The sequence below is a fragment of the Anabrus simplex genome, chromosome 12 (assembly GCF_040414725.1).
Source record: "Anabrus simplex isolate iqAnaSimp1 chromosome 12, ASM4041472v1, whole genome shotgun sequence".
Lineage (NCBI taxonomy): Eukaryota > Metazoa > Arthropoda > Insecta > Orthoptera > Tettigoniidae > Anabrus > Anabrus simplex.
Window position 1 is genome coordinate 87644419 of NC_090276.1, and position 20959 is coordinate 87665377.

General features: G+C 39.8%; 1 protein-coding gene across 6 annotated transcripts in view; it reads left to right on the forward strand.

Annotated features, from left to right (window-relative positions):
- Evi5 (ecotropic viral integration site 5) overlaps positions 1-20959 on the forward strand; it is a 508284-nt gene that overhangs the window by 405017 nt on the left and 82308 nt on the right. For all 6 annotated transcript variants that reach the window (XM_067156470.2, XM_067156472.2, XM_067156474.2 and 3 more), the window contains 5 exons: positions 1121-1246; positions 1324-1442; positions 9584-9698; positions 14197-14355; positions 19196-19432. In XM_067156470.2, coding sequence (XP_067012571.1) covers positions 1121-1246; positions 1324-1442; positions 9584-9698; positions 14197-14355; positions 19196-19432 — 756 coding nt within the window. The remainder of the gene's footprint in view (positions 1-1120; positions 1247-1323; positions 1443-9583; positions 9699-14196; positions 14356-19195; positions 19433-20959) is intronic.

Below are 20959 nucleotides of genomic sequence, written 5' to 3' on the forward strand. Positions count from 1 at the left end.
ATTGGTAATACTGCTGCACGAAGAAAGTACAATGTGGACAAGAGTTTCGTATGTGATTGGAGGAAAAATAGAGCTCGACTTGAGCAGACAAATAGAACCACAGGGCATTTTGTGAATGAAAATCTGTGTTTCCAGAAATTGGAAACAGGATATGCAAATATCTGAATGAAAAAATTACAGGTTGTAAGGCTAGACGTGAATGGCTCATGTGTGTTTTCATTCCAATATATTGTGAATTTCCGCAGATATTTTATCGATCTGTGTCAGAGAAATTCGTGTTTACTCTCGCAAGTTGCTAGTGTAGACCAGACATATTTATTGTACTGTAGTATTTATGGTTTTTAATCTTAATATTTAACTAAGTTATTTAATTACAAAAATAACTTTTTCTTTTCAAAATTTCCATTTCTAAAATGAAGGTATGGGGATTATTTGCATATATACGTTAGGATAAGCACGATGACAGGTTAGTGTGGGATGAAGGAGAAATAGAAAGAAAACTCAAAAGGATTATAACTATCTCCACATTTTCAAATACATCAATCCTAGTTCATCTACCGATACATCCATTTCTTCTCAGTCTATGGGAGACTCGGCTCTACTTGTGAGCTTTTCACAGATCTTCAGGCATGATGTGGGACAGGTACGATAACAAGAAAACCAGATAAACAAGCCAAAATGTGTTCCTCTCCTTGGATATATTGTGTATTTCTTGGTTTGTACTTATCTGTTACTTTCCATTACTTATATTGACATTTGGGCTCCTCTTCTTCTTTTTGTCTTGATGTGGGAAGAGTAGGATGAAAAGCAAGCTGGTTGAATATAGGAGAAGGAAATAGAAGATTGGGAGCACAGATGGAAAAATGTAGACCAAGTCAACATAAGTAATGGAAAGGAACACCCAAGTTACAAATAAAGTCGTTCATGCTGGTTGTTTGTTACTTTCTGTTACTATGTGTGTGTTTCTTACATCCTTGCAAAGAAAGTCTGTCTTTCCTCTCCGTTCTTTCTTTCTCTTCTCTCCCTCTTTGTGTTGCTTTATTTTCCTGCCATGTTTATTTAAAATATTCTTAAAGAGTAAGAAGTGTGCAAGAAGTAACGTTGAGTAATGTAATTGCAGATGCCTGAAGAGGAGGCGTTTGCTGTGCTGGTAAAGCTGATGCAAGAGTATCGCATGCGGGACATGTTCAAGCCGACGATGGCCGAACTCGGACTGTGCATGTATCAGTTGGAGAACCTCGTGCAGGTGAGTGCCACTGGATGTCTATATCTCCTCTACAGTTCTCCGTACTGTCGTTACTGTTGTGATGCCCTTGCTTCCAGGAGCTGATCCCAGACCTCCACATGCACTTTCAGTCGCAGAGCTTCCACACGAGCATGTACGCTAGCGGCTGGTTCCTCACCCTCTTCACCACCGCGTTGCCCCTGCCCGTCGCCTGCAGGTACGTGCACCGGGCAAGTTGGCCGTGCGGTTAGGGTCGCGCAGCTGTGAGCTTGCATCCGGGAGATATCCCACTGTCGGCAGCCCTGAAGATGGTATTTCGTGCTTTCCCATTTTCACACCAGGCAGGGGCTGTACCTTTATTAAGGCCACGGCCGCTTCCTTCCCACTCCTTTGCCTTTCCTGTCCCTTGGTCGCCATAAGACCTATCTGTGTCGGTGCGACGTAAAGCAAATAGCAGGTACGTGTAGTAGATGCTGCAGAGGCTCTCGTGTGTTTCAAGACCAGTAGCGGTCTAGTCCAATGGTTCCTAAACTATTTCTGCTCTCCGCATGTTAGCTACGTGAGGATATTCCCACGGTGCGCTAGATCAGAACATGCTTAACAATTACACCTCGTTAGTGCAATTAATAACTGTAACACTTATTTAACACTACAAAAAGTGTAATAAAGATACATAGGACAAATTCATCTAATCATAATTCTCTACATTCATTTTCACTGAGTACTTACTCTTTAATACACTGATACCGAAACCGAGCTTCATACAAAATAAGAAATGGTAAATGGGATTAAAATTTGCTGATCTGTACTCTGTAGAAAAAAATATTAATTTATTATTGAAGTAGAACCAGAGTAAAAATAACTCATCATATTTATGATATTTACATTCTCACAACAATAATTACTGTTCAATAAAAGTTAGCCCATTTTCTTTAAATACAACAAGAAATACCCTCAAAAGCAATTATTGTCTTAGTAACGTGCTTAAACAAAGAAAATGATGTGATGTTTGAACATTAACTCTACACCATGTGACAACTATTTATGTACAGTGTGATGTATGAGTAAGTTTGGTAAGCTTCTAGAATGAGTTGGGAATGTAGATAATTATTGCTGAATGCCGTTTAGTTGAGGCTTTAAGCAAAGTCATTTATTAATTGAAATATTATGATGCAACATCAAAACATATTGCATTGCTTCAGGGGAAGAAAAGAAGTTCTGTTCTGCAGCAAAACTAGTGAGAAAGCCACAATCTTGAAGTAAAACTATGTATTGATTAGGTGAAGAATAAACTAAAGTTTGTACAAATTATGTCATATCCTTCAATACGGGTCTAACCATGAAATTTATTGCTTATACATCACCAAAATTAGTACCAATCAGTATGGCTTCATTTTGAGAACTGGTACAACTGACACTATCTTCACATCTCTAAACCTTATGGAGTGACACAGAGCAAAACTACTGCCACTTAACATTGCTGTCGTTGATCGATATCAAGAAGACTGTGTTCTACATCGGCTGATCACGACCATAACATGCTGTAGCAGTTTATCATCTGTATCAGAATGTTATATACAAATATCAGCAGTCGGCACCTCAGACAGTTTCCCTGTTAAAGTCGGTGTCCTCAGGGCTCTTGCTCTGTCACCGCAGCTCTTCTTCATGATGGATACCATCACTCGAGACTTGCAATGCAGTGTTCCTTGGACCCTCAAGTATGCCGACGATGTCGCACTCGCAGCCATCAATCACCCAAGCACAATTGCAATTTCGAGTTGAAGAATGGAACAACTGCCTCTCCCTACATGGTCTCCGTCTGAACATAATACCTGGAAACTAATCCAAGTATGGGGCGAGAGCTTAGCAAAAGCTTCAGATACCGTGGACCTTGCCTGCAGAGTGACTGTGGAATGAAAATGAAGTGTGAGCTCGGAAAAAATGCAACTTGGATGTGGTGAGGGGTGTCACTAGCACACTTTGTGACAAAAAAATGCCTCTTCACCAAACCGTAGCGTGTCCAGTTGCAATATATGATGCTAAATGCCGACCATCCAACAAAAGCATTGGAGACGTGAGTGCTCCACTGCTCGATGTGCATCTCCTTAATCCACCGCATTGACCGGGCGAGTTGGCCGTGCGCGTAGAGGCGCGCGGCTGTGAGCTTGCATCCGGGAGATAGTAGGTTCGAATCCCACTATCGGCAGCCCTGAAGATGGTTTTCCGTGGTTTCCCATTTTCACACCAGGCAAATGCTGGGGCTGTACCTTAATTAAGGCCACGGCCGCTTCCTTCCAACTCCTAGGCCTTTCCTATCCCATCGTCGCCATAAGACCTATCTGTGTCGGTGCGACGTAAAGCCGCTAGCAAAAAAAAAAAAAATCCACCGCATTGGGAAAGACACAGTTCGTCAGCAAATGGGCAGCATGTCACTTACGGAGAAAATACAGGAAAGGCACCTCTGATTGTACGGCCTTGTTCTGTGTGCAGCATGTGGCACAGTTGCCAGCCTCACCTTTCACTTCGACGTCATTGGTGTCCACCCATCTGGATGACCAAGAAAGTACTGGCTAGATGTGGTAAAAGAGGATATGAGGGAGGCTTGATGCCAAATGACGTCCATGACCATGCAAAATAGTTTTTAAGGACTCAAGGAGAAGACCATGGTCTTGCGGGACAACACTAGGAAGAATAGGAATGCTGTAAGTGGTTATTGTGGCGATTAACTGAGTTATGGGATGGCTGGAAACTTGTTTGTGAAGTCAGCTCCCAGATTATTATTCTCGTGTCAGAAACATCGAGAACATTTGGTCATATTATGCACGTTTTGGCCAAGTGCATTCTCTGTGACTTGAAAGAGTTATCTTCTGTACAGGAGAATAGGCACAGCAGAATGTGGTCTGTTTAGCATTGATGTAACCCCATCTTGCTGAGGTCACTTCGGATCTGCTCACACCTGATCTCAACCTATTTAGGGATTTCTACAGTATCCAGTTCTCTTTATAGCCAGGTGGTAAGCACTCAGCTACTGCTATCTGTGCAGGGATGTTGGGAAACCTTGTTTTCTAGAGCTGTAATCTTGCTGTTAGGGCTGTTCTGATTAGTTCCGGAGATGTTCGTAAAAAATCTGTTCCTGGACTTCAGTCTCTGAGCTGGGGGGAACATGACCATGTAGTGGATGAGCACTTTCTTGTTCTTTTCGAGCCCTCACCTTATTCGCAGCTTCTTCTCTTCGAATGTGTGGTGCTGCAGTTCCTGCAAGCTGATAGAGCATGTCGACTGGTGAAGACTTAAAACAGCCTGTCAACAACTGACAGCTCTCATTGAGTTCCCAGATGAAATGAAATGAAATGTCGTATGGGTTTTAGTGCCGAGATATCCCAGGATGGGTTCGGCTCGCCCGTAGGCGACCTGCGCGTCGTGATGAGGATGAAATGATGATGAAGACAACACATACACCCAGCCCCCGTGCCGTTGGAATTAACCAATTAAGGTTAAAATCTCCGACCCGGCCACGAATCGAACCGAAGGCCAGTACGCTGACCGTTCAGCCAACGAGTCGGACAGTTCCCAGATGATAAACCATTAACCGTGCAAGTGCGACATTGATCTTAATTTCATCTCCTACAAAGTACATGGCAGTAATTCCTTGGGAACGGTGAAGGGAGGTACCAATACGAAGGAGTGCGCAGTTGCTGTCATTAAATTCTCTGTTATACTGGAATCTAATGAAGGAAGAAGCTGTGGTGAGTTCAAACCAAGCATTTGTGGCTAGAAATAAGTTTATTTGCACTATATTGTTTTTCGTTTCTTCCTGTCTTTTTGTTCCTTTGGCAACAATATTGAAAGTAATGTATGTCTGTTTATATAGGCTTAATATTTAATTTTATTTACCCCCACCACATAGATCTAATAAGATTGCAGAACAGGTTATAGCTAAAGAATTCTTCAAGGAATTAATTGTATAAAAGGTTATTTTTGCTATAGAGAAAATGCTATCATTTCACACCTCGGTAACTATACATTTCGTTGTAGACATTATATGGGCCATGTCAAGAAAACAGCATGAAATTCTTTACGTTTCGCAGAGAATTTTGCTCCGCGTCTTCAGAAGAAAATCTCTTCTGTTCATGAGGAAGACTTCTACAATAATGGGGGTTTAAATTTAGACGTTAGTAATAGAAGTGTAAGTTCGTTCATCACCAACAGTAGAGATTTTCTTCTGAAGACACAGAGCAAAGCTTTCTGTGAAACGTAAAGAGTTTCACCTTGTTTTCTTGACACGGCATGTCTACAAGTACGGGCCGTGAAAGCATCAATGTATACTTTTCATTACCTATCCTTTTTAGCAAAAAAACTTTTTGTAGACATGATACTGTATAGGCTTTTGGGTTTATGCCATGTCAAGAAAATAAGGTGAAATTCTTTACGTTTTGCAATAGCAACATTAAAAACCTCTATGGGGAGGATTCTTTTAAGAAGGCTTCAGAATTCAACAAATTAAGGAGAAAGAAGTCTATTCTTCTTTTTTCTGTGTGCTTTCTACTGATATGCAGGGACCGTAACATCATTCCCAACTGTGTGAAACTGAAGCACACGTTGAATACACCGAAGGCCAGGAGAATATATCAACGCGCTAGCAAGGCTTTTGGGATCGAGAGAGTGCATTACACTCGTAAGGAACTGAACTCGCAAGAGTTGTTTCGTTTACACCTGCTGTTAAGCAACATTCTCTCGCAGGAATTGTGGTCGACTTTCGATCATATTACTGCTATACAGCTGGAGCTGTAGGCCTGCAATGGACATATCGAGTTCTCAGGATTGTCTGGGAGAATGAGGAGGTCCCTGAGGATTGGCAAAAAGGAATAATCATCCCAATTTTCAAGAAAGGTGATAAGAAAGTATTGAAGAACTATAGGGGAATTACTCTAATATCCCGTTGCTAAGATAATGGAGAGGATACTGGAAAGTAGGATTAGGTTGAGGGTTGAAAATTAGATACAGGAAAATCAGTTTGGTTTCAGAAGTGGAAGGTCAACAATAGAGCCCATTTTCATTATGAGACAACTAATGGAAAAGCAATGGGAGTACGGGAATGATGTACAAGGAATGATGTAGTTGTGTGCAAACACAAGTTGGCAGGACAAGTTGGTTCAAAATAACTAGTGGGCTGAGACAGGGAAGTGTTCTATCACCAATCCTGTTTACAATAGTAACGGATGACATCATGAGAACAGCAAAAGGAACATATGGAGGAAGAGAAATGAACATCATGTTATTTGCAGATGATATTGTGATTTGGGGGGGAAGAGGACATGAAGGTTCAAGAACAGTTGGATGTGGTGATTGGGAAGATCGAAGAATGTGGATTGAAAATAAGTGTAGAAAAGAGTAAAACTCTTGTTATGACTAGAGGGGAGAAAGAAGGGAAAGGTCAAATTAGACTTACAGACAAGCCCCTGGAAGTAGTGGAGACATTCAAATACCTGGGGAGTGAATTAATGGAGAGTGCTCGACTGGATGCTGAGATTAGTAAGAGTATTCAAGCTGGAAGCTGTTTCTATCATAGTGTAAGAAACATGTTATGGGACAAAGGAAGCAAAGGAAACTATGTACAAGATGAATTACGTACCCATAACAACTCACGGAGCAGAAACTTGGCCAATGACAAAGAAGGATGAGAGTCGAATACAGGCAGCCGAAATGAAGTTCTTGAGGAGTATGATACAGAAGAATAGAAGAGACAAAATAAGGAATGAGATATTCAGGAAGAAATTGGAGTGGAAAAAATGAATGATAGAATAGAGAAGAGCCGACTAAGATGGTCTGAGCACATAAAGAGAATGAGATGAAAGAATGCCAGAAAAGGTGATGGAAATGCAAATGCAAGGAAGGAGAGGCCGTGGACGAACACGATTGAGATGGAAGGACACAATCCAATGCAGTATTGTAGAAAGAAACCTGAACTGGGACACAGTGTTAGAGGAATGGTGGATAGACCAAAGAAAGTGAAGAGGAACCATATTTGCCCCAACCTGACTACAGCTGGATAATGGGAAATGATGATGATGGTGGTGGTGGTGGTGAGGAGGAGGAGGAGGAATAATGTAAAACTTACATTTCTTATTTTAATAGTATTGAAAGGTTGAACCATCATACGAGTATATCTTCTTTCAACTTAATAGTGATGCGTGCTACGGCGAAAGTAAAGTTTATATTCATAATTAATGCCATTGTATTCGCCGTAGGATCATTAATTTTTTATTAATTCAATTTATTGCTGCTAATTTAATTAGTTAGTTTTTTTCCCAAGACAATATTAGAATAGTAACTGGCAAGCATTTATCTCACTTTAGTGTAAGCAAGTTGTTATGAAGTCAAAGAAATACAATCTCCTTAACGTCCTCATTCGACGGACGAATCACCATGAACAATGTCATATACCTTTACGTTATACGTGCATCACGGATAGGTTTGGAACAGAACCCTAGCTTTTGACACTCACTCTAATGATTAGGAAATGTGTACTATCACCTCTAGTACCCTACCGACTAACATTTAGAAGGTAAAAAAAATGTTGGACTATTGGGACTCAAACCCAAAAATAACTGCATGGCTGCACCAAACGATGTTGCTATTGAAGTGCTTGCGTGCAACTCATATAGTCAGTAGCAACAACTTGTTAGCTTGGGAAATCTTGAAAAATTCTGCGATAGCTGGACAGGAAGCAAGATATATTTTATAAATATATAGCGTACATAGATTAAATTATAACAACTTATTTTTCGTATAGCATCATGCAGATCTCGATGTGTAGCCATCTTGATTCTTACAGTAGCGTTCCTGGTAGGAGCAAAGTCCCAGATAAGAGCGTTAACCGCCTCTCTGACTGGCATAGCTAAACTTAAGAATATTCTCCCAGAGCAAATAAACGAAAGTTGTCACGTTTTCAGCTAAACTTCTAGATAAATGTGCAAATTGCCACATAAATGTATACCTCACTTTTATCTGGCTGTCATAGTACAGCCCTAAGTAGGGCTTTAGAAATGATTTTATAGATGAAGATTCTTCTTCTTTGTTTGTATCAGCCTACTAAGGACCACGTTATTTCAGCTATCTTCTCTGGGCTTTGATCTCTGCGCAGTGCTCCTTCATTCGTTGCCGGTGTTGCTTCTTTCTTTTCTCCGTCCACGTCTTTCCCGTCTTCAACTTTGACCTTTTGGGAAACCCTGGTGGTCTTTTAGTTTCCTCCTGAGTGGGTTGCGTTCTTGTATATCTTCCTAAGTGATCCCCATTTCCTTTCCGTGTGGGCCATAACATGCACATTACATCAGAGATCTTCTGGACCTGAGTATACAGCTCATAATTATCCCAACGTCTATATTTATTTTCGTCTTTAATTGGGCCAAGAATTTTCCTTATGATCTTTCTCTCTTTAATTTCCAATTTTTCCATCAGGCCTTTCTTGCTCATAGCAAGGTATTCCACTGCATACAAAGCCTCTGGTCTTATGGCAGTGCAATAACGTCTGAGTTTTGTGTTCAAGAGATGAAGTATTATTATTATTGTTATTATTATTATTATTATTATTATTATTATTATTATTATTATTATTATTATTATTATTATTATTATTATTATTATTATTATTATTATTATTATTATTTACTTTTAATATAATATGCATCAGACTTGTTCTGGGAGTGACACTTTTATTCACAGCTAGTCCATACTTCTCTCTATTTACAATTTATTTCTTTAACAAACAGATCACCACTGCAGATTGCTTAGATCAAGTTTTCACGCACATTGCTCCTTTATGCTACTGAACAGAATATGTGACGACGTGACTTGAGTCGCACAAGAACACGAGCCAGAAATAAGTGATTTATCAGCCATTGTCAGCACTTTGGTATTTGGATACTAGATGTCAACAATTCCAGAAAAACCAATATCTTTACTGAAACTGCGATATTCAAGCAGCCCCTGAGTTTTCTGGGTAGGCAGCAGGACAAAATACCTGAACACAGGACTGTCCTGTCTAATCTGGGTCAGCTGTTCGGATTAGAGAATAGAGGACTGTGAAAAGGTAAAGACTTGTGCATTATTCCACTGAAATGCTTATTGTGCTTAATCAGGAAACAGGAGGGTTCATGTGGCCATTAGGCATGTTCTCGTCAACTTCAGTCATGGCAGTTTCCTTAAGCATAATCAAACACAGTATTACAAATGAGACTACAACGAGTTCACTACACAAGAAAATGCATTAAATTCCACACAATAATTTTACTGCAGAATGCTATGAAAGAAGTGTAAGTTATTCAGGAAGAGATTATGTCTCATACTCGTGTGTTCCAGGATAATGGACGTGTTCCTGTCGGAGGGAATGGAGGTGATCTTCAAGGTAGCACTGGCCCTCCTCACGCTGGGCAAGGAGGATCTCCTCTGTCTCGATATGGAGGGGATGCTCAAGGTGAGTGTGAATTAGGACAACCCCTCGGCCCTCAAAGAGCTTGTTTCTACTTCCTAGACTGACCTGTCATTGTGGTTCCTCCTTCGCTGCATACGACTTGTTTGTTATACACTAGGAATGTAAGTCAGACCTTCTTCGTTGCTGATATAATTGGTTCAAAAGCTAGACTGATACAGTAGAAGTCCGTTATAGCGAGAATTCACAACAGCGAAAAATGTACTCGCTAGAACGGATTGTAGTTATATCCGATCTTTGTATAAAAGTCGGAAAACCCTTTGTGCCCTTTAAAATCACTATGAAACGGCAATCAGGTTGTTCAAAACTTGCGTTTCCGCAGATGATATCCATACTACGGCTTACTTGTTATTTTTCGTAATCCGATACTACATGAAAGTGTATGTTTAATTTCATTCTGAAAAAATGTAGTCCCGTATTTCTCGGAATCCAAGATTAAACCCAATTTTTTCCTTCAAAAATGTTAAATCAGGCTCAAAAAGGAGTCTGTAAAATCATACAGGCCTACGCATTTTTAGACGCCGAACATTGACTTTCGTCACGCCGTATTTCATTTTCTTTGCGGCTGCACAATTATTCTTTATTTCCACAGGTTAAAGGACCATTAACTTGGTAACATTGGCATCATAATACCGAAGAGAACTCGTTGAAAATGTTCCGGCAATACCTATTCCATGCGTCTCTACAATACAACGATCCATCAGGAAATTATTCTTGCTGTCTATAAAACTGATACTTTTACGCAGTGTCAGATATATTTAAAGATAAAAATTTCATTGTTCCGTATTGAAATTATTGATGTTAAAAATTAAATAACTGGAAAGGAGGTTCAACCTATTCAATACTCAAAAGAAAGAAACGTAGCAATCACATTTCTATTTAAATGGGACCGGTTTCGACCTTAGTCTAGGTCATAATCAGCCATAAAAAACATGTAAAATGTTTATGAATGTTGGATGTCAGTTTCACACTCTGTTAGGCACAAAGACACGACACCACATTCTGTCCTGCACAAAGTCACAACACTAACAATCAACATGCGAAGATCAAAAAGGCTTGAATTCGCAGACGAACAGATCTGTAGTAGAAAGCCGCCAGCTCCCGGTGACCAGCGCGGCACACTCAAGGTCACGCGCTGCGGCCAAACACCAAAGTAAAGTGGAGAACGTTTGGAAGGTCCAGAACCTGTCACGGCTGCGGGAAGCCAAGTACGTATATAAAAATATACGACGCCAATTAGTACAACCGAATGAGCACCCGTACTCCAGTTAAGTTCTTGGTAAACAGTTGACTTGAAAAAACAATTGTAGAGAGAAGAAAAAATGTAGTAAAAAGCGCAATATCGGAAAACAAATGAAAACTTATATGCACAGTGCGCTATTTTTTAAAAAGAAAAAATTTCTAGGTTATGATTGAAGTAGTCGAAGTTGGCGCAAGACAAAAATTTTTGAAAGAGGAGAATAAATTAAACGAGGAAGAGTGATAGTGAAATAAGAGAAAGAATAAAAGAAATTGAAGTTAGATGGTAATGAGGAAAGATAAGATAGGGAAATGAAGGAGGGGTAGTTTAAGGTGGGTTAGGAGGGTGGGTTATTGGAGGTAGAAAATGTGGGTGGGAACTATGTAAGACATGGAAAATAGAATTGGGGTTTTGGAATTTGGAATTTTTGAGAAGAAGAATTAGGAAGTCAAAAAGGATATTGGTCAGATACAACCGGCTACCGCTACACGCACGTCTCGCTTGTCGGGTGCAGCCAAATTCAACCGGTAGGCCTAATCACGAACGTTGAAAGTCAACGAACGAGTTTATTGCGCCATGGTATAGCCAACCGCCCTTGTGTTTTTCGTGCACATACCTCACAATTTCATCATCGACTTCTTTAAAACGTCCCTGTTGCGGACCACTGAATGCATTTTTTGTACAGTACGCATTTTTTTTAGCTGTTTGTCTTCACGCTAACGCGAAATATTGGCTTTAGTTAGGCCTATGCCGTATTTTCTTGCGGCTGCACAATTATTCTACATTTCCAAGTGTTTAACAAACATTAACTTAAAATTGGCATAATATCGACTAGAACCCGTTGAAAATTTGCCGGTAATACCTTTTCCACGTATCTTTACAATACGACTATCCATCACGAAAATATTCCTGCTGTCTATAAACCTTAATTTTACTAAGCATCAAGTACAATAGACGCGTTATGACTCTACCACTGAGTAGCCATGGCTTTTCTAAGAATTCGAAGGGTCGCATGTTTTGATGCCATTCTGCAGATTTGAGAAACACACAGGCACTGTACACTGTACAACCGGTAGCGATGTGTAGTAAAGAGGCGGTCGTTTATTGTCAATGAGTTCTGTGAGTGTGTGAAAAGAAGCAGCATGGTTACCGCGGTAGTTGCCAGTGGTATCCATTAACTTACTGTTAGGCCGCGAATGCAACAACCCTTGAGTTTTCGCATGAGATTCTGAGGAAAAAAAAGTCTTGGATTTGGAGAAATACGGTATCACTCCAGAGATTTCTGTGGCAAACACCTCAGCTTTCTTCTTCAAACAGCGTCACCTAACCTAACCGTACCGGTATATGTAGCCTATCATGAAAACATATTTGAAACGCATGTAGAGAAATAACCTCCTCGTGAAAAATTTACATGTAAATAGCCGTAACTAGACGCGAGAAGATATGAAATATCCTCTGAAATCAGTGATGTACTCTGCCATATCTTGAGGTGTATGACATTCTCGCGTAATTTCCGTTTATAACACTAAAATTAAGATATCGTTTATTCAGTCTTTATTTTTACGAGTTAACAACTGCTATCGGCCACATTATTTACACATTTATTACGAAAACGTGTTATACTCATTCATTTCGAATTTTCTTCTGAGAACAGCAGACGATGGGTATTATTAATCAACTCCAACATTGCCTTTGAATGACAACGAGAGAGCTCGCAAATGCACAAAGTGAGAAAACTATACCGTACCGGTACCGAAGATGATCGATCGCATTTTGTTGCAAACGTTTCAGTTTTTTTATTCAAACAGCGTCACGTATCCTAACTTACCGTACTATACACTTCAAGCGCCGGTAGAGAAATTATACCTTTCTCGCTATAAATTTTCATAATAGCCTTTCTGTAATTTAACCAGATGCCACAAAATACAAACTAACCTATGAAATCAATTAAGCACTCTGCCATATCTCGAGGTGTATCCCATTCTTACTTAATTGCAGTATTTAGCCTCAAAATTAAGCGGTCGTTTAGTCAGCCTTAATTTTTAACGAGTTAACAACCGTTATCGGACACGTTATTTACGCATTTATAACGAAAATGTTCTCTTTCATTTCGAATTTTCTTTATGGAACAGCTGTCGATGTATATTACTAATCGACTCCGACATCGCCTTCGAATATCGACGAGAGAAATCACTAGTACACGCAGCGAGAAAACGATGCGAAGGTAATCGATCGCATGCAATATCATCGCTAGGGTACATAAATATCGGTAACGGAAAAAATCGTGCACGCTTAATCGCTCGTAATAACGGATGCGCCAGTGATAGGGTTCTCGCTGTACCCGAAGGACGATACACAGTTTAATATAGGAATTTTGAAGGGACAGGAAAAGGTCGTCGGTATAACGGAGTTCTCGTTATATGCCGTACTCGCTATAGCGGACTTCTACTGTATATGTTAATTGTTAAAAAATTGATCCGTTTAAAATATGTGGTCTGTCCACTTTGACTGATCTAAATATTTTCACTCCGGCGAAACAAGAGCAGACGCTTAGCCTTGGGGATGAGTACGTATGGCAGCTGACTGTGACTTCTGTACAGGGTACGTTACACCTTCTGCTATCTCGGTCGCATCTGTTCGCACTTTTAAGACACAACAGGTTGACTATTTTATTTATATAGTTTGTACTATTTGCGAATGTATTAGTCATTTTTATTCCTGCAAAGTTTCCCATCCTTTTAATATTTGGACACAGCATTGGCAGAGTTAAATCTTTCTCTTCTTCATATTCTTCAGTCACCCGACGTGAGGATAAGGACTTCATCTGCGGTATACAGTTTCTCATGCATTGTACGGTATCGTAGTGCATTGAAGCTCCCTATAGAACCACTAATAAGTTGCCAGTGAAGAGCAAGACTTTTGTACTTTGATAATATGTCGGAACCTTCTATTAACCTTTGATTAGTAAGAAAACCATATACATATCTCAGTGTGTCACTATGCCAGTATTAACACAAGGTATGAATGGGCGGATAAAGTCTTTTGTGCTTTGATAACATTTCGAAACCTTCTTTTAATCTTGGAATGTACATATTTGTTTTGGTGTAGTTATCAATCCTGATTTAATTTTTTCCTCATTTAAGAATTATGATGGGCAAACCATCTTATCTTGGCATTGCCACCACTGATGGGTCATCATGTGAATACTTGATTTATGTAACTTACATATTTTCTGTTTGGCAGTTCTTCCAGAAGGAGCTGCCTCAACGTGCAGAGGCAGACCCAGATGGACTCATGCTCTTGGCCTACAATATGAAGCTCAACCCAAAGAGGATGAAGAAATTAGAGAAAGACTATACTGTGATGAAGACTAAGGAACAGGAAGAAATGGTTGAACTCAGGGTGAGCACTTTCTGAATTCCTTCATAACATACTCAAGTATTGTTCCCAGAAGAATCGTTCTTGTCTTAGGAGTATTCCATGATAAAGTAGAGTAACAGAAATATACCTGATTTACTTGCCTATACCACCTCTCCCTTAATTATAGACTGTTCATAGTCCTCCTCCTGAAGGAGGTAATATGTCACTTCTCCACCTTCCTCTCTCCTTTGTCCCAGAACAGGTTTCTTCTTCCTGCACTCCTCTTTATTGTTCTATGTCTCCCTCTCCTTCATCTGTTTTGGTATTTGATAACGTACAGAATGTATTATGCTCGCATACTGACCTATGCTGCTGAGATCTGGACATTGACAAGAGAGTAGAATTCAGGCCAGTGAAATGAAATGCCTAAGAAAGGAAAGACAGATTGAGAAATGAAGATGTGAAAAAGGTGGTTGGAATAGAAAACCTAAATGAGAGAATTGACAGGTGTAAACTAAATTGTTTGAACATGTAAAGAGCATGGAGGAGAAAACAATAATTTTAGACTGTTATTGGGTAAAAATGTTGGGGTAAAAGGCAATTGGGAGGGGGAAAATAATGACAAAAATCTTTGAAGTGACCAGGCAGCAACCGAGAGAAACATTTCAGTTAATGGTAATCCAGGTAACACTCCTCCTTTCCCCGAACGTGCAGGACAGGACATCACCAAGTTGAAAATTGCTGGAGTTGTCTTGATTGATAGGAGCACGAGCATTGATTAAGGTGTAAGCCTTATTAGCGCACGTGGTAGTAAGAGTTGACAGATGGGGAGAAATGGCTTTAAAGTCCACTGAGAATCAACAATGGTTGTACGAACTAAGGAAGTTGTGCATAGAATAACTAAGTTAGCAGATGTGATCTTAGCCTTGGATTTGAACACCTGGTATCTGTATATTGTTAAGATATCTTCCAATGCTGCTGAGTGCTTGGCCCTTACTCATCATAGTGATATAGAAGAATCCTTGGCACATGTCAAAATTCTGAGGGTGAATATCACCTGACATCGACTGCAAAGCTGTACTCTAAATTTGGAAAGTTCTCACTTGTTATGAGGAAGTGCTGTTATCTTTTTCGAATCCTTACCACAATATCTCAATTCTTACTTGGAAATGTACCATTTCCTGGGCAACCACGGCGACGGAGGATCTGAGGCACGGTTCAGGAAAGAAGTTCAGAACCTTGGTATCACAGGTTAATCTTTGTGAAAGAGCAAGAAGACTACCATGGTGCGAAGATCCTGAAATGAAATGTTAATTTTTTTAAAAAATCGTATGGCCTCAGCTATCGTGTGCAAGCATTTTTGATTTGATGTTACCTAGGTTGCCTGCATGTCAATTTTGATGTTCTGTTTTACTCTACCTCATGACAGAGTGAACTGGATTTCTGTAGGGCAATTTATTTAAATTTTGGGTAAACACCAATTGGGTCACCAGAGATCTTTTACGGCAGACATCGTACAACATGGTGTGTTGTGCCTGCCTGGAATAATGAATATAATGGAAATGGGAAATAGGAATTAGACATGTAAACCTGGGAATGATAAAACATATTGGCAGGTCAGTGTGGGAGGATTGTCTCTCCTTCCTTCCACACTGACCTCTCATTATGTTTATCTTTTATTTTCACTCTTAACTTTCTATCTATGATTACTTGCTACTTTTTTCTTCTCTTTTCTGTAACATAGTCCCTATTAAGATGCATGGTCGTCATCAGCTGCAACTCGTATCCGAGCCATTCAGCAGTTTACATTTTCACACTCACAAATGTTTGTGAATATGTTTCGTATGACTTAGTAGCCCAATCATAACATGAAACGTATGTCCATACAGATCACATGAAATGGTTTGGGGAGGGCGGAACTGAGCTTGGTGGAGCTTCTGTACATAACCCATCTGATAAAGAAGAAAGAGGAAAGGTGCTGTGAAAATTGGGTTGCAAAACCTTGAACTTGCGGAAAGCTTCAAGTACTTGGAAAGTAACTGATGCAGGACACAGGATCGGATGTGAAGGATTGTACCAGAGGGAAAAGTGCCCCACAGTGACATGAGACATGGATACTAACGAAAGACAGGAGAGGTAGGAAAGACGAGAAAGAAATGGGTAAGAATTGAGGATGTTGAAATAGAAAAGTTTTCCAACAAAATGGGCATTAATAGATTCAGATGTTAAGAAGATGGAAGAGGGTAGGAGGCTATGATTGAAGGAAGGAGACTTGGCCATGAACAGTGTAAGAAAAAGAAACCTGGGTGGGAACAGAATTGAGGAAGATGGAAAGGTGTCAAACATCCCAAGCAGGCTGGAGCTGGAAAAAGATGTCAAGAGTTCATGTAGGTTTGTTAACATTTTAAAGCATATAGCGCTACATTCTCCATAATGGTATGGCATACCTAGACTCCCCACCATGAGCTGAGTTGATGTGTGCGAAGTGGAAAACAAGTTAAAGTGCTATTTTCAAGAATAAACAAGACAGTTAAAAAGTGGGGAAAAGACAACATCAGAAACGTTCCATAAGGTTGTTATTCATCTGAATGTAGTTAAACACAAGTGTGCTACACCGGAAAAGAAGAGAAAATATGGCTGATGTATGTTGGGTTGTGTGATGAACTTGTAAAGTCCTCTGTGTGTGGCAAAGTCTAACAAGTCTAACCTAAAGACAAAAGGTGCACACTGTGAACAGCAAGGATTGCCTGTGTTATTTAAAATGATATAGTTTACACCTGTTTATGAAAGGAATAGAATGAGATTATAATGTGAAATAAAACATACCACAGTGTAGTGGTGGTGCTGTTTAGAAGTTTGGTTCCAGGAAGCTATTCTTGAGACAGTACAAAGTATGTGAACTTAGTTGCAAGCTGCAAATTGAAGACAAAACTACACAAATCTTAAAAAGAAAAATATTATGTTCTGTCACTAAAATATTCTTTCTGTACAAAAATGAACACAATATGCGGGGTTACAAGTATTTATTTTGCACCATGTGTTCAGGATAGCAATGGGTGGGAAATGTGGAGTGATATTTTATTGTGTTGTTGTTGTTGCTTCAGCAAACAGACTTCGGTAGTAAAGTTCATTATATAATTCTACAGAGTATAATGAACTCTTGGTGAAAAGTACAGCAACGGATTTTTAAAATAGGCAGAAAGAAATACGATTATTCTTAACATGTAACATGAATGATTTTGCACTGAATACACATTTGACATGTCCAACTCTGCTCATCTTCGCACAGAGTTTGAGTTGGAAAGCTTCAAAAACTTGGAAAGCGGAAATTGTACCAGAGTGTGAGGAACTTGATATGGGAGAAGGAAGTGCAAAGTGCACCATACTGTCATGAGACCTGGACACGAATGAAAGACGGGACATAAGGTACCCCACAGAAAAAAGTCCAATGGATTTAAATTAGGAGAGCATGAGGGCCAAGCGTTCATGATAATGTGCATTAAGAGCTTGAAGGCACAAGGACTGAAATGTATCATTCATGAACCATTAAACAAAGCTACCTAATAAAAGTTTTCATTTCATACCATAATGGGTTACGGTGGGACTCCTAGAGGGTGATGGCCTTTCTTAGGCCAGGACATGTTACGGTGATTTGAAGTGCGAAGAACACGAGTCATGGCGTATAAAAGAAACTGCCCCAGCGTTTGCCTTGGTGAAGGCAATGGAAAAGCACAGAAACCATTCTCAGGACAGCCAACGACGGGAGAAGCCCACCAGCCTCTTAAATACAGCACTTCATTTCATGCCATAGTTGCTCATTGAGCAAAGCTATCAGATACGGCTACTTATGATTCGGACTACATTTGTGGTTGTTAGAGGCATATTCAGGTCGACAACAATTTGTTATCTTGTCTTGTCATTTAAAGGGGCATAGCATCTAGATCATCGGCCCAATTTGTTATCCACATCATAATTACACGTGTAACAACGTAAGAAGTATATGATTTACTGTAATTCCTTCAATTAAGATGTGTTGGAGCATACTACCTCCAATAGAAATGGAAAACTACACAGTTATGCACTTCTGGACCCGTTTTGGTATAACTCTCTATCTGAAGAGTTCATTCCTGAAGTTCTGTGCAAGGTTTTCATTATACCCTCTATGACTGAAGTGTGTTTGCTGCTAAAGAATAGTAAAATATTACTTCACATTTCCCACCCAGTACCACCCCATGGACAACCTAAAGCCATCGTCAACTTATACATATCATACTTATCCTCCTCACAGATCTGCTACTAGTAAGACTTTTACTGAACTCAATCCCTTGCAGTTAAAATTGAAATAATTGATAAGGAGATTCCACCTATTCAATACCAAAAAATAAGAAATGTAATGAATTACATTCTCATTTAATAATAATCCCTTGCGTCGGTGGATCCAGAGTGAGTCTCGGCCCACAAGTGGCCACCGGCCAACCGAGCAGAGGAGGGGTGGCCACGGCTCTACCTTGGCTGTACGCCTCTGTATTCGGGAGACGGGACAGGGCTGAACCTCAAGGCTGACCCCAACCATCGGCTGTTCTGAGAACGATTTCCCGTGGTTTTCCATCCTCCTGCACTAAGGCGAATGCCGGGACAGTTCCTAGTATAGGCCACGCCGCCAACCCCTTTACCTTCTCGGAGCATCTCCTTCACCATCACAAATCTCTCGACCTGAGAGACAGTGTTACCATCTAAGAGGCCCTCTTCCCCCTTCGGAGGAGGAATGAAAACATTTTAGTAGTAGTAGTAGCAATCCCTTGTGATGGCTTATGATCTATTTCTATTTGTATCTTTTGTAGTTTTTGTGGTCTTCATCACATCTGTGCTTTCTACATTCCAGCGTCTGAGACAAGAGAACCGTCTCCTGCGGCAGCGCGTGGAGCTGTTGGAGGCGGAGTCGAGCGAGCTGGCGGACAGACTGGTTCGCGGACAGGTGTCTCGAGCTGAGGAGGAAGAGACTACGTTTGTGGTGCAGCGGGAGCTTGCCGCACTGCGACACACGCATCTCGAGACATCCCACCAGCTGGAGATGGCTCATGAAGAGATCCGTAACCTCGCCCTGCTCATGGAGGAGTCGGTAAGAGACTTTACACTACATGCTGTCACCAGCTGCACAAAGTAGACATAGATTTTCTTCTTTCTTTGCAGTATTACGTCATGGAAGAAAATGTTTCATCTTTGATTTCTTTAATGATTTCATATATTGAGGCAAGTTTTGTGTGGAACCAACTTCTGATTTCATAAAGCAGTGCCATGAACGTAAGATTTTTTAAGCCATTGTTTTTCAGTATAGACTGACTTAAAGAAACTTATGAGTTCTTCACTCTGTCAAACACGAATATAACACTTGGAACAATATAGAATATTGACAAATCCACCATATTTAATATTAAATGTTTGTAACTAAAGCTCATTCCCAAATCCTTGCCCATAAAAACAAAATCCACCACAACATCAGCGAAAATCTCAACTTCACTATCACGATTGCTACAGATAAAAATCACATCAAAATTTGCATGTATAAAAAACCCAAGAAATGAGCAATACAGATCTTGATTCCCATAGGGAACCTGAGATATTTGTCCCGAATGTGTAAACGGACCAAACAAATGTTACTCATTCATTTAAAGCTAAGCAACTTTTGGCCCCCTACCTTATGGTCATTCTGTACTAAATTTTTACATGATCATGAAGGAGTCCAAAAACAGAAGGTCAATGACAACAAAATAATAACCTAATCGACAAACAAACTAACCCAGAAAATAACAACAGTGGCAAAATTATAAATTGTCACCCCAGAGGAATAATCAGCAGATCCCACACAAACCTTTCAAATAATTAACTAATAACTAATTTTGAATAAATAAATATATAAATTAGAAAGTCACACTCGTTGGCTGAATAGTCAGCTTACTGGCCTTCGGTACAGAGAGAATAATGAGCGCTCACCCTTTTCTCTATTTATCGTCTCCCATTAATTTATCAATCACCACGGCAAGCTGTTCGAGTTGAGCCTCGCATTGTAATTTCTTTTAAATTTCTTCCTATTTTAAAATTTTTATTTTGGTTTTATTCTTTTTAATGATTTAAATTATTCTTAAAAATTTATATACCCGCTTTAAAGTGTTGAAATTAAGTCCTACACTGTATTCCTAGGACTTTAATTATGTCACCTTTTACTTTTCGGCCGGAGAAACAAATGCCTACAAGACCTGCCTAGCAACAGCTATACATAACTTGCATATCACAAGTTCAATTTCATAACGAGTTATCCTTCGGGTTTTCATCTTGCACCGGGTCCTTTATCTCGTTATTGGCCTCAAATACTACATCTTCATACGTCTTCATATGCGAGTGCAACACAGCGGGATTGTACTGGACCTGCTTATGAAGTTCAACTGGATTTGTTTCGGCATGAAGTAGTGTTGTTCTTTTTACTCTTTTGACTGTGATCATTGTGTTATGAACATCAACTGGAATTGCTTCGGCACAAAATAGTGTTGGTTTTTCTACATGCTCTTTTTGTCTGTGATCATTGTGTTATGTGTTTTTTGATTTTTATGACTTAATTTTTGCACTGTTTTTCTAGTTGGTTGATAATGAC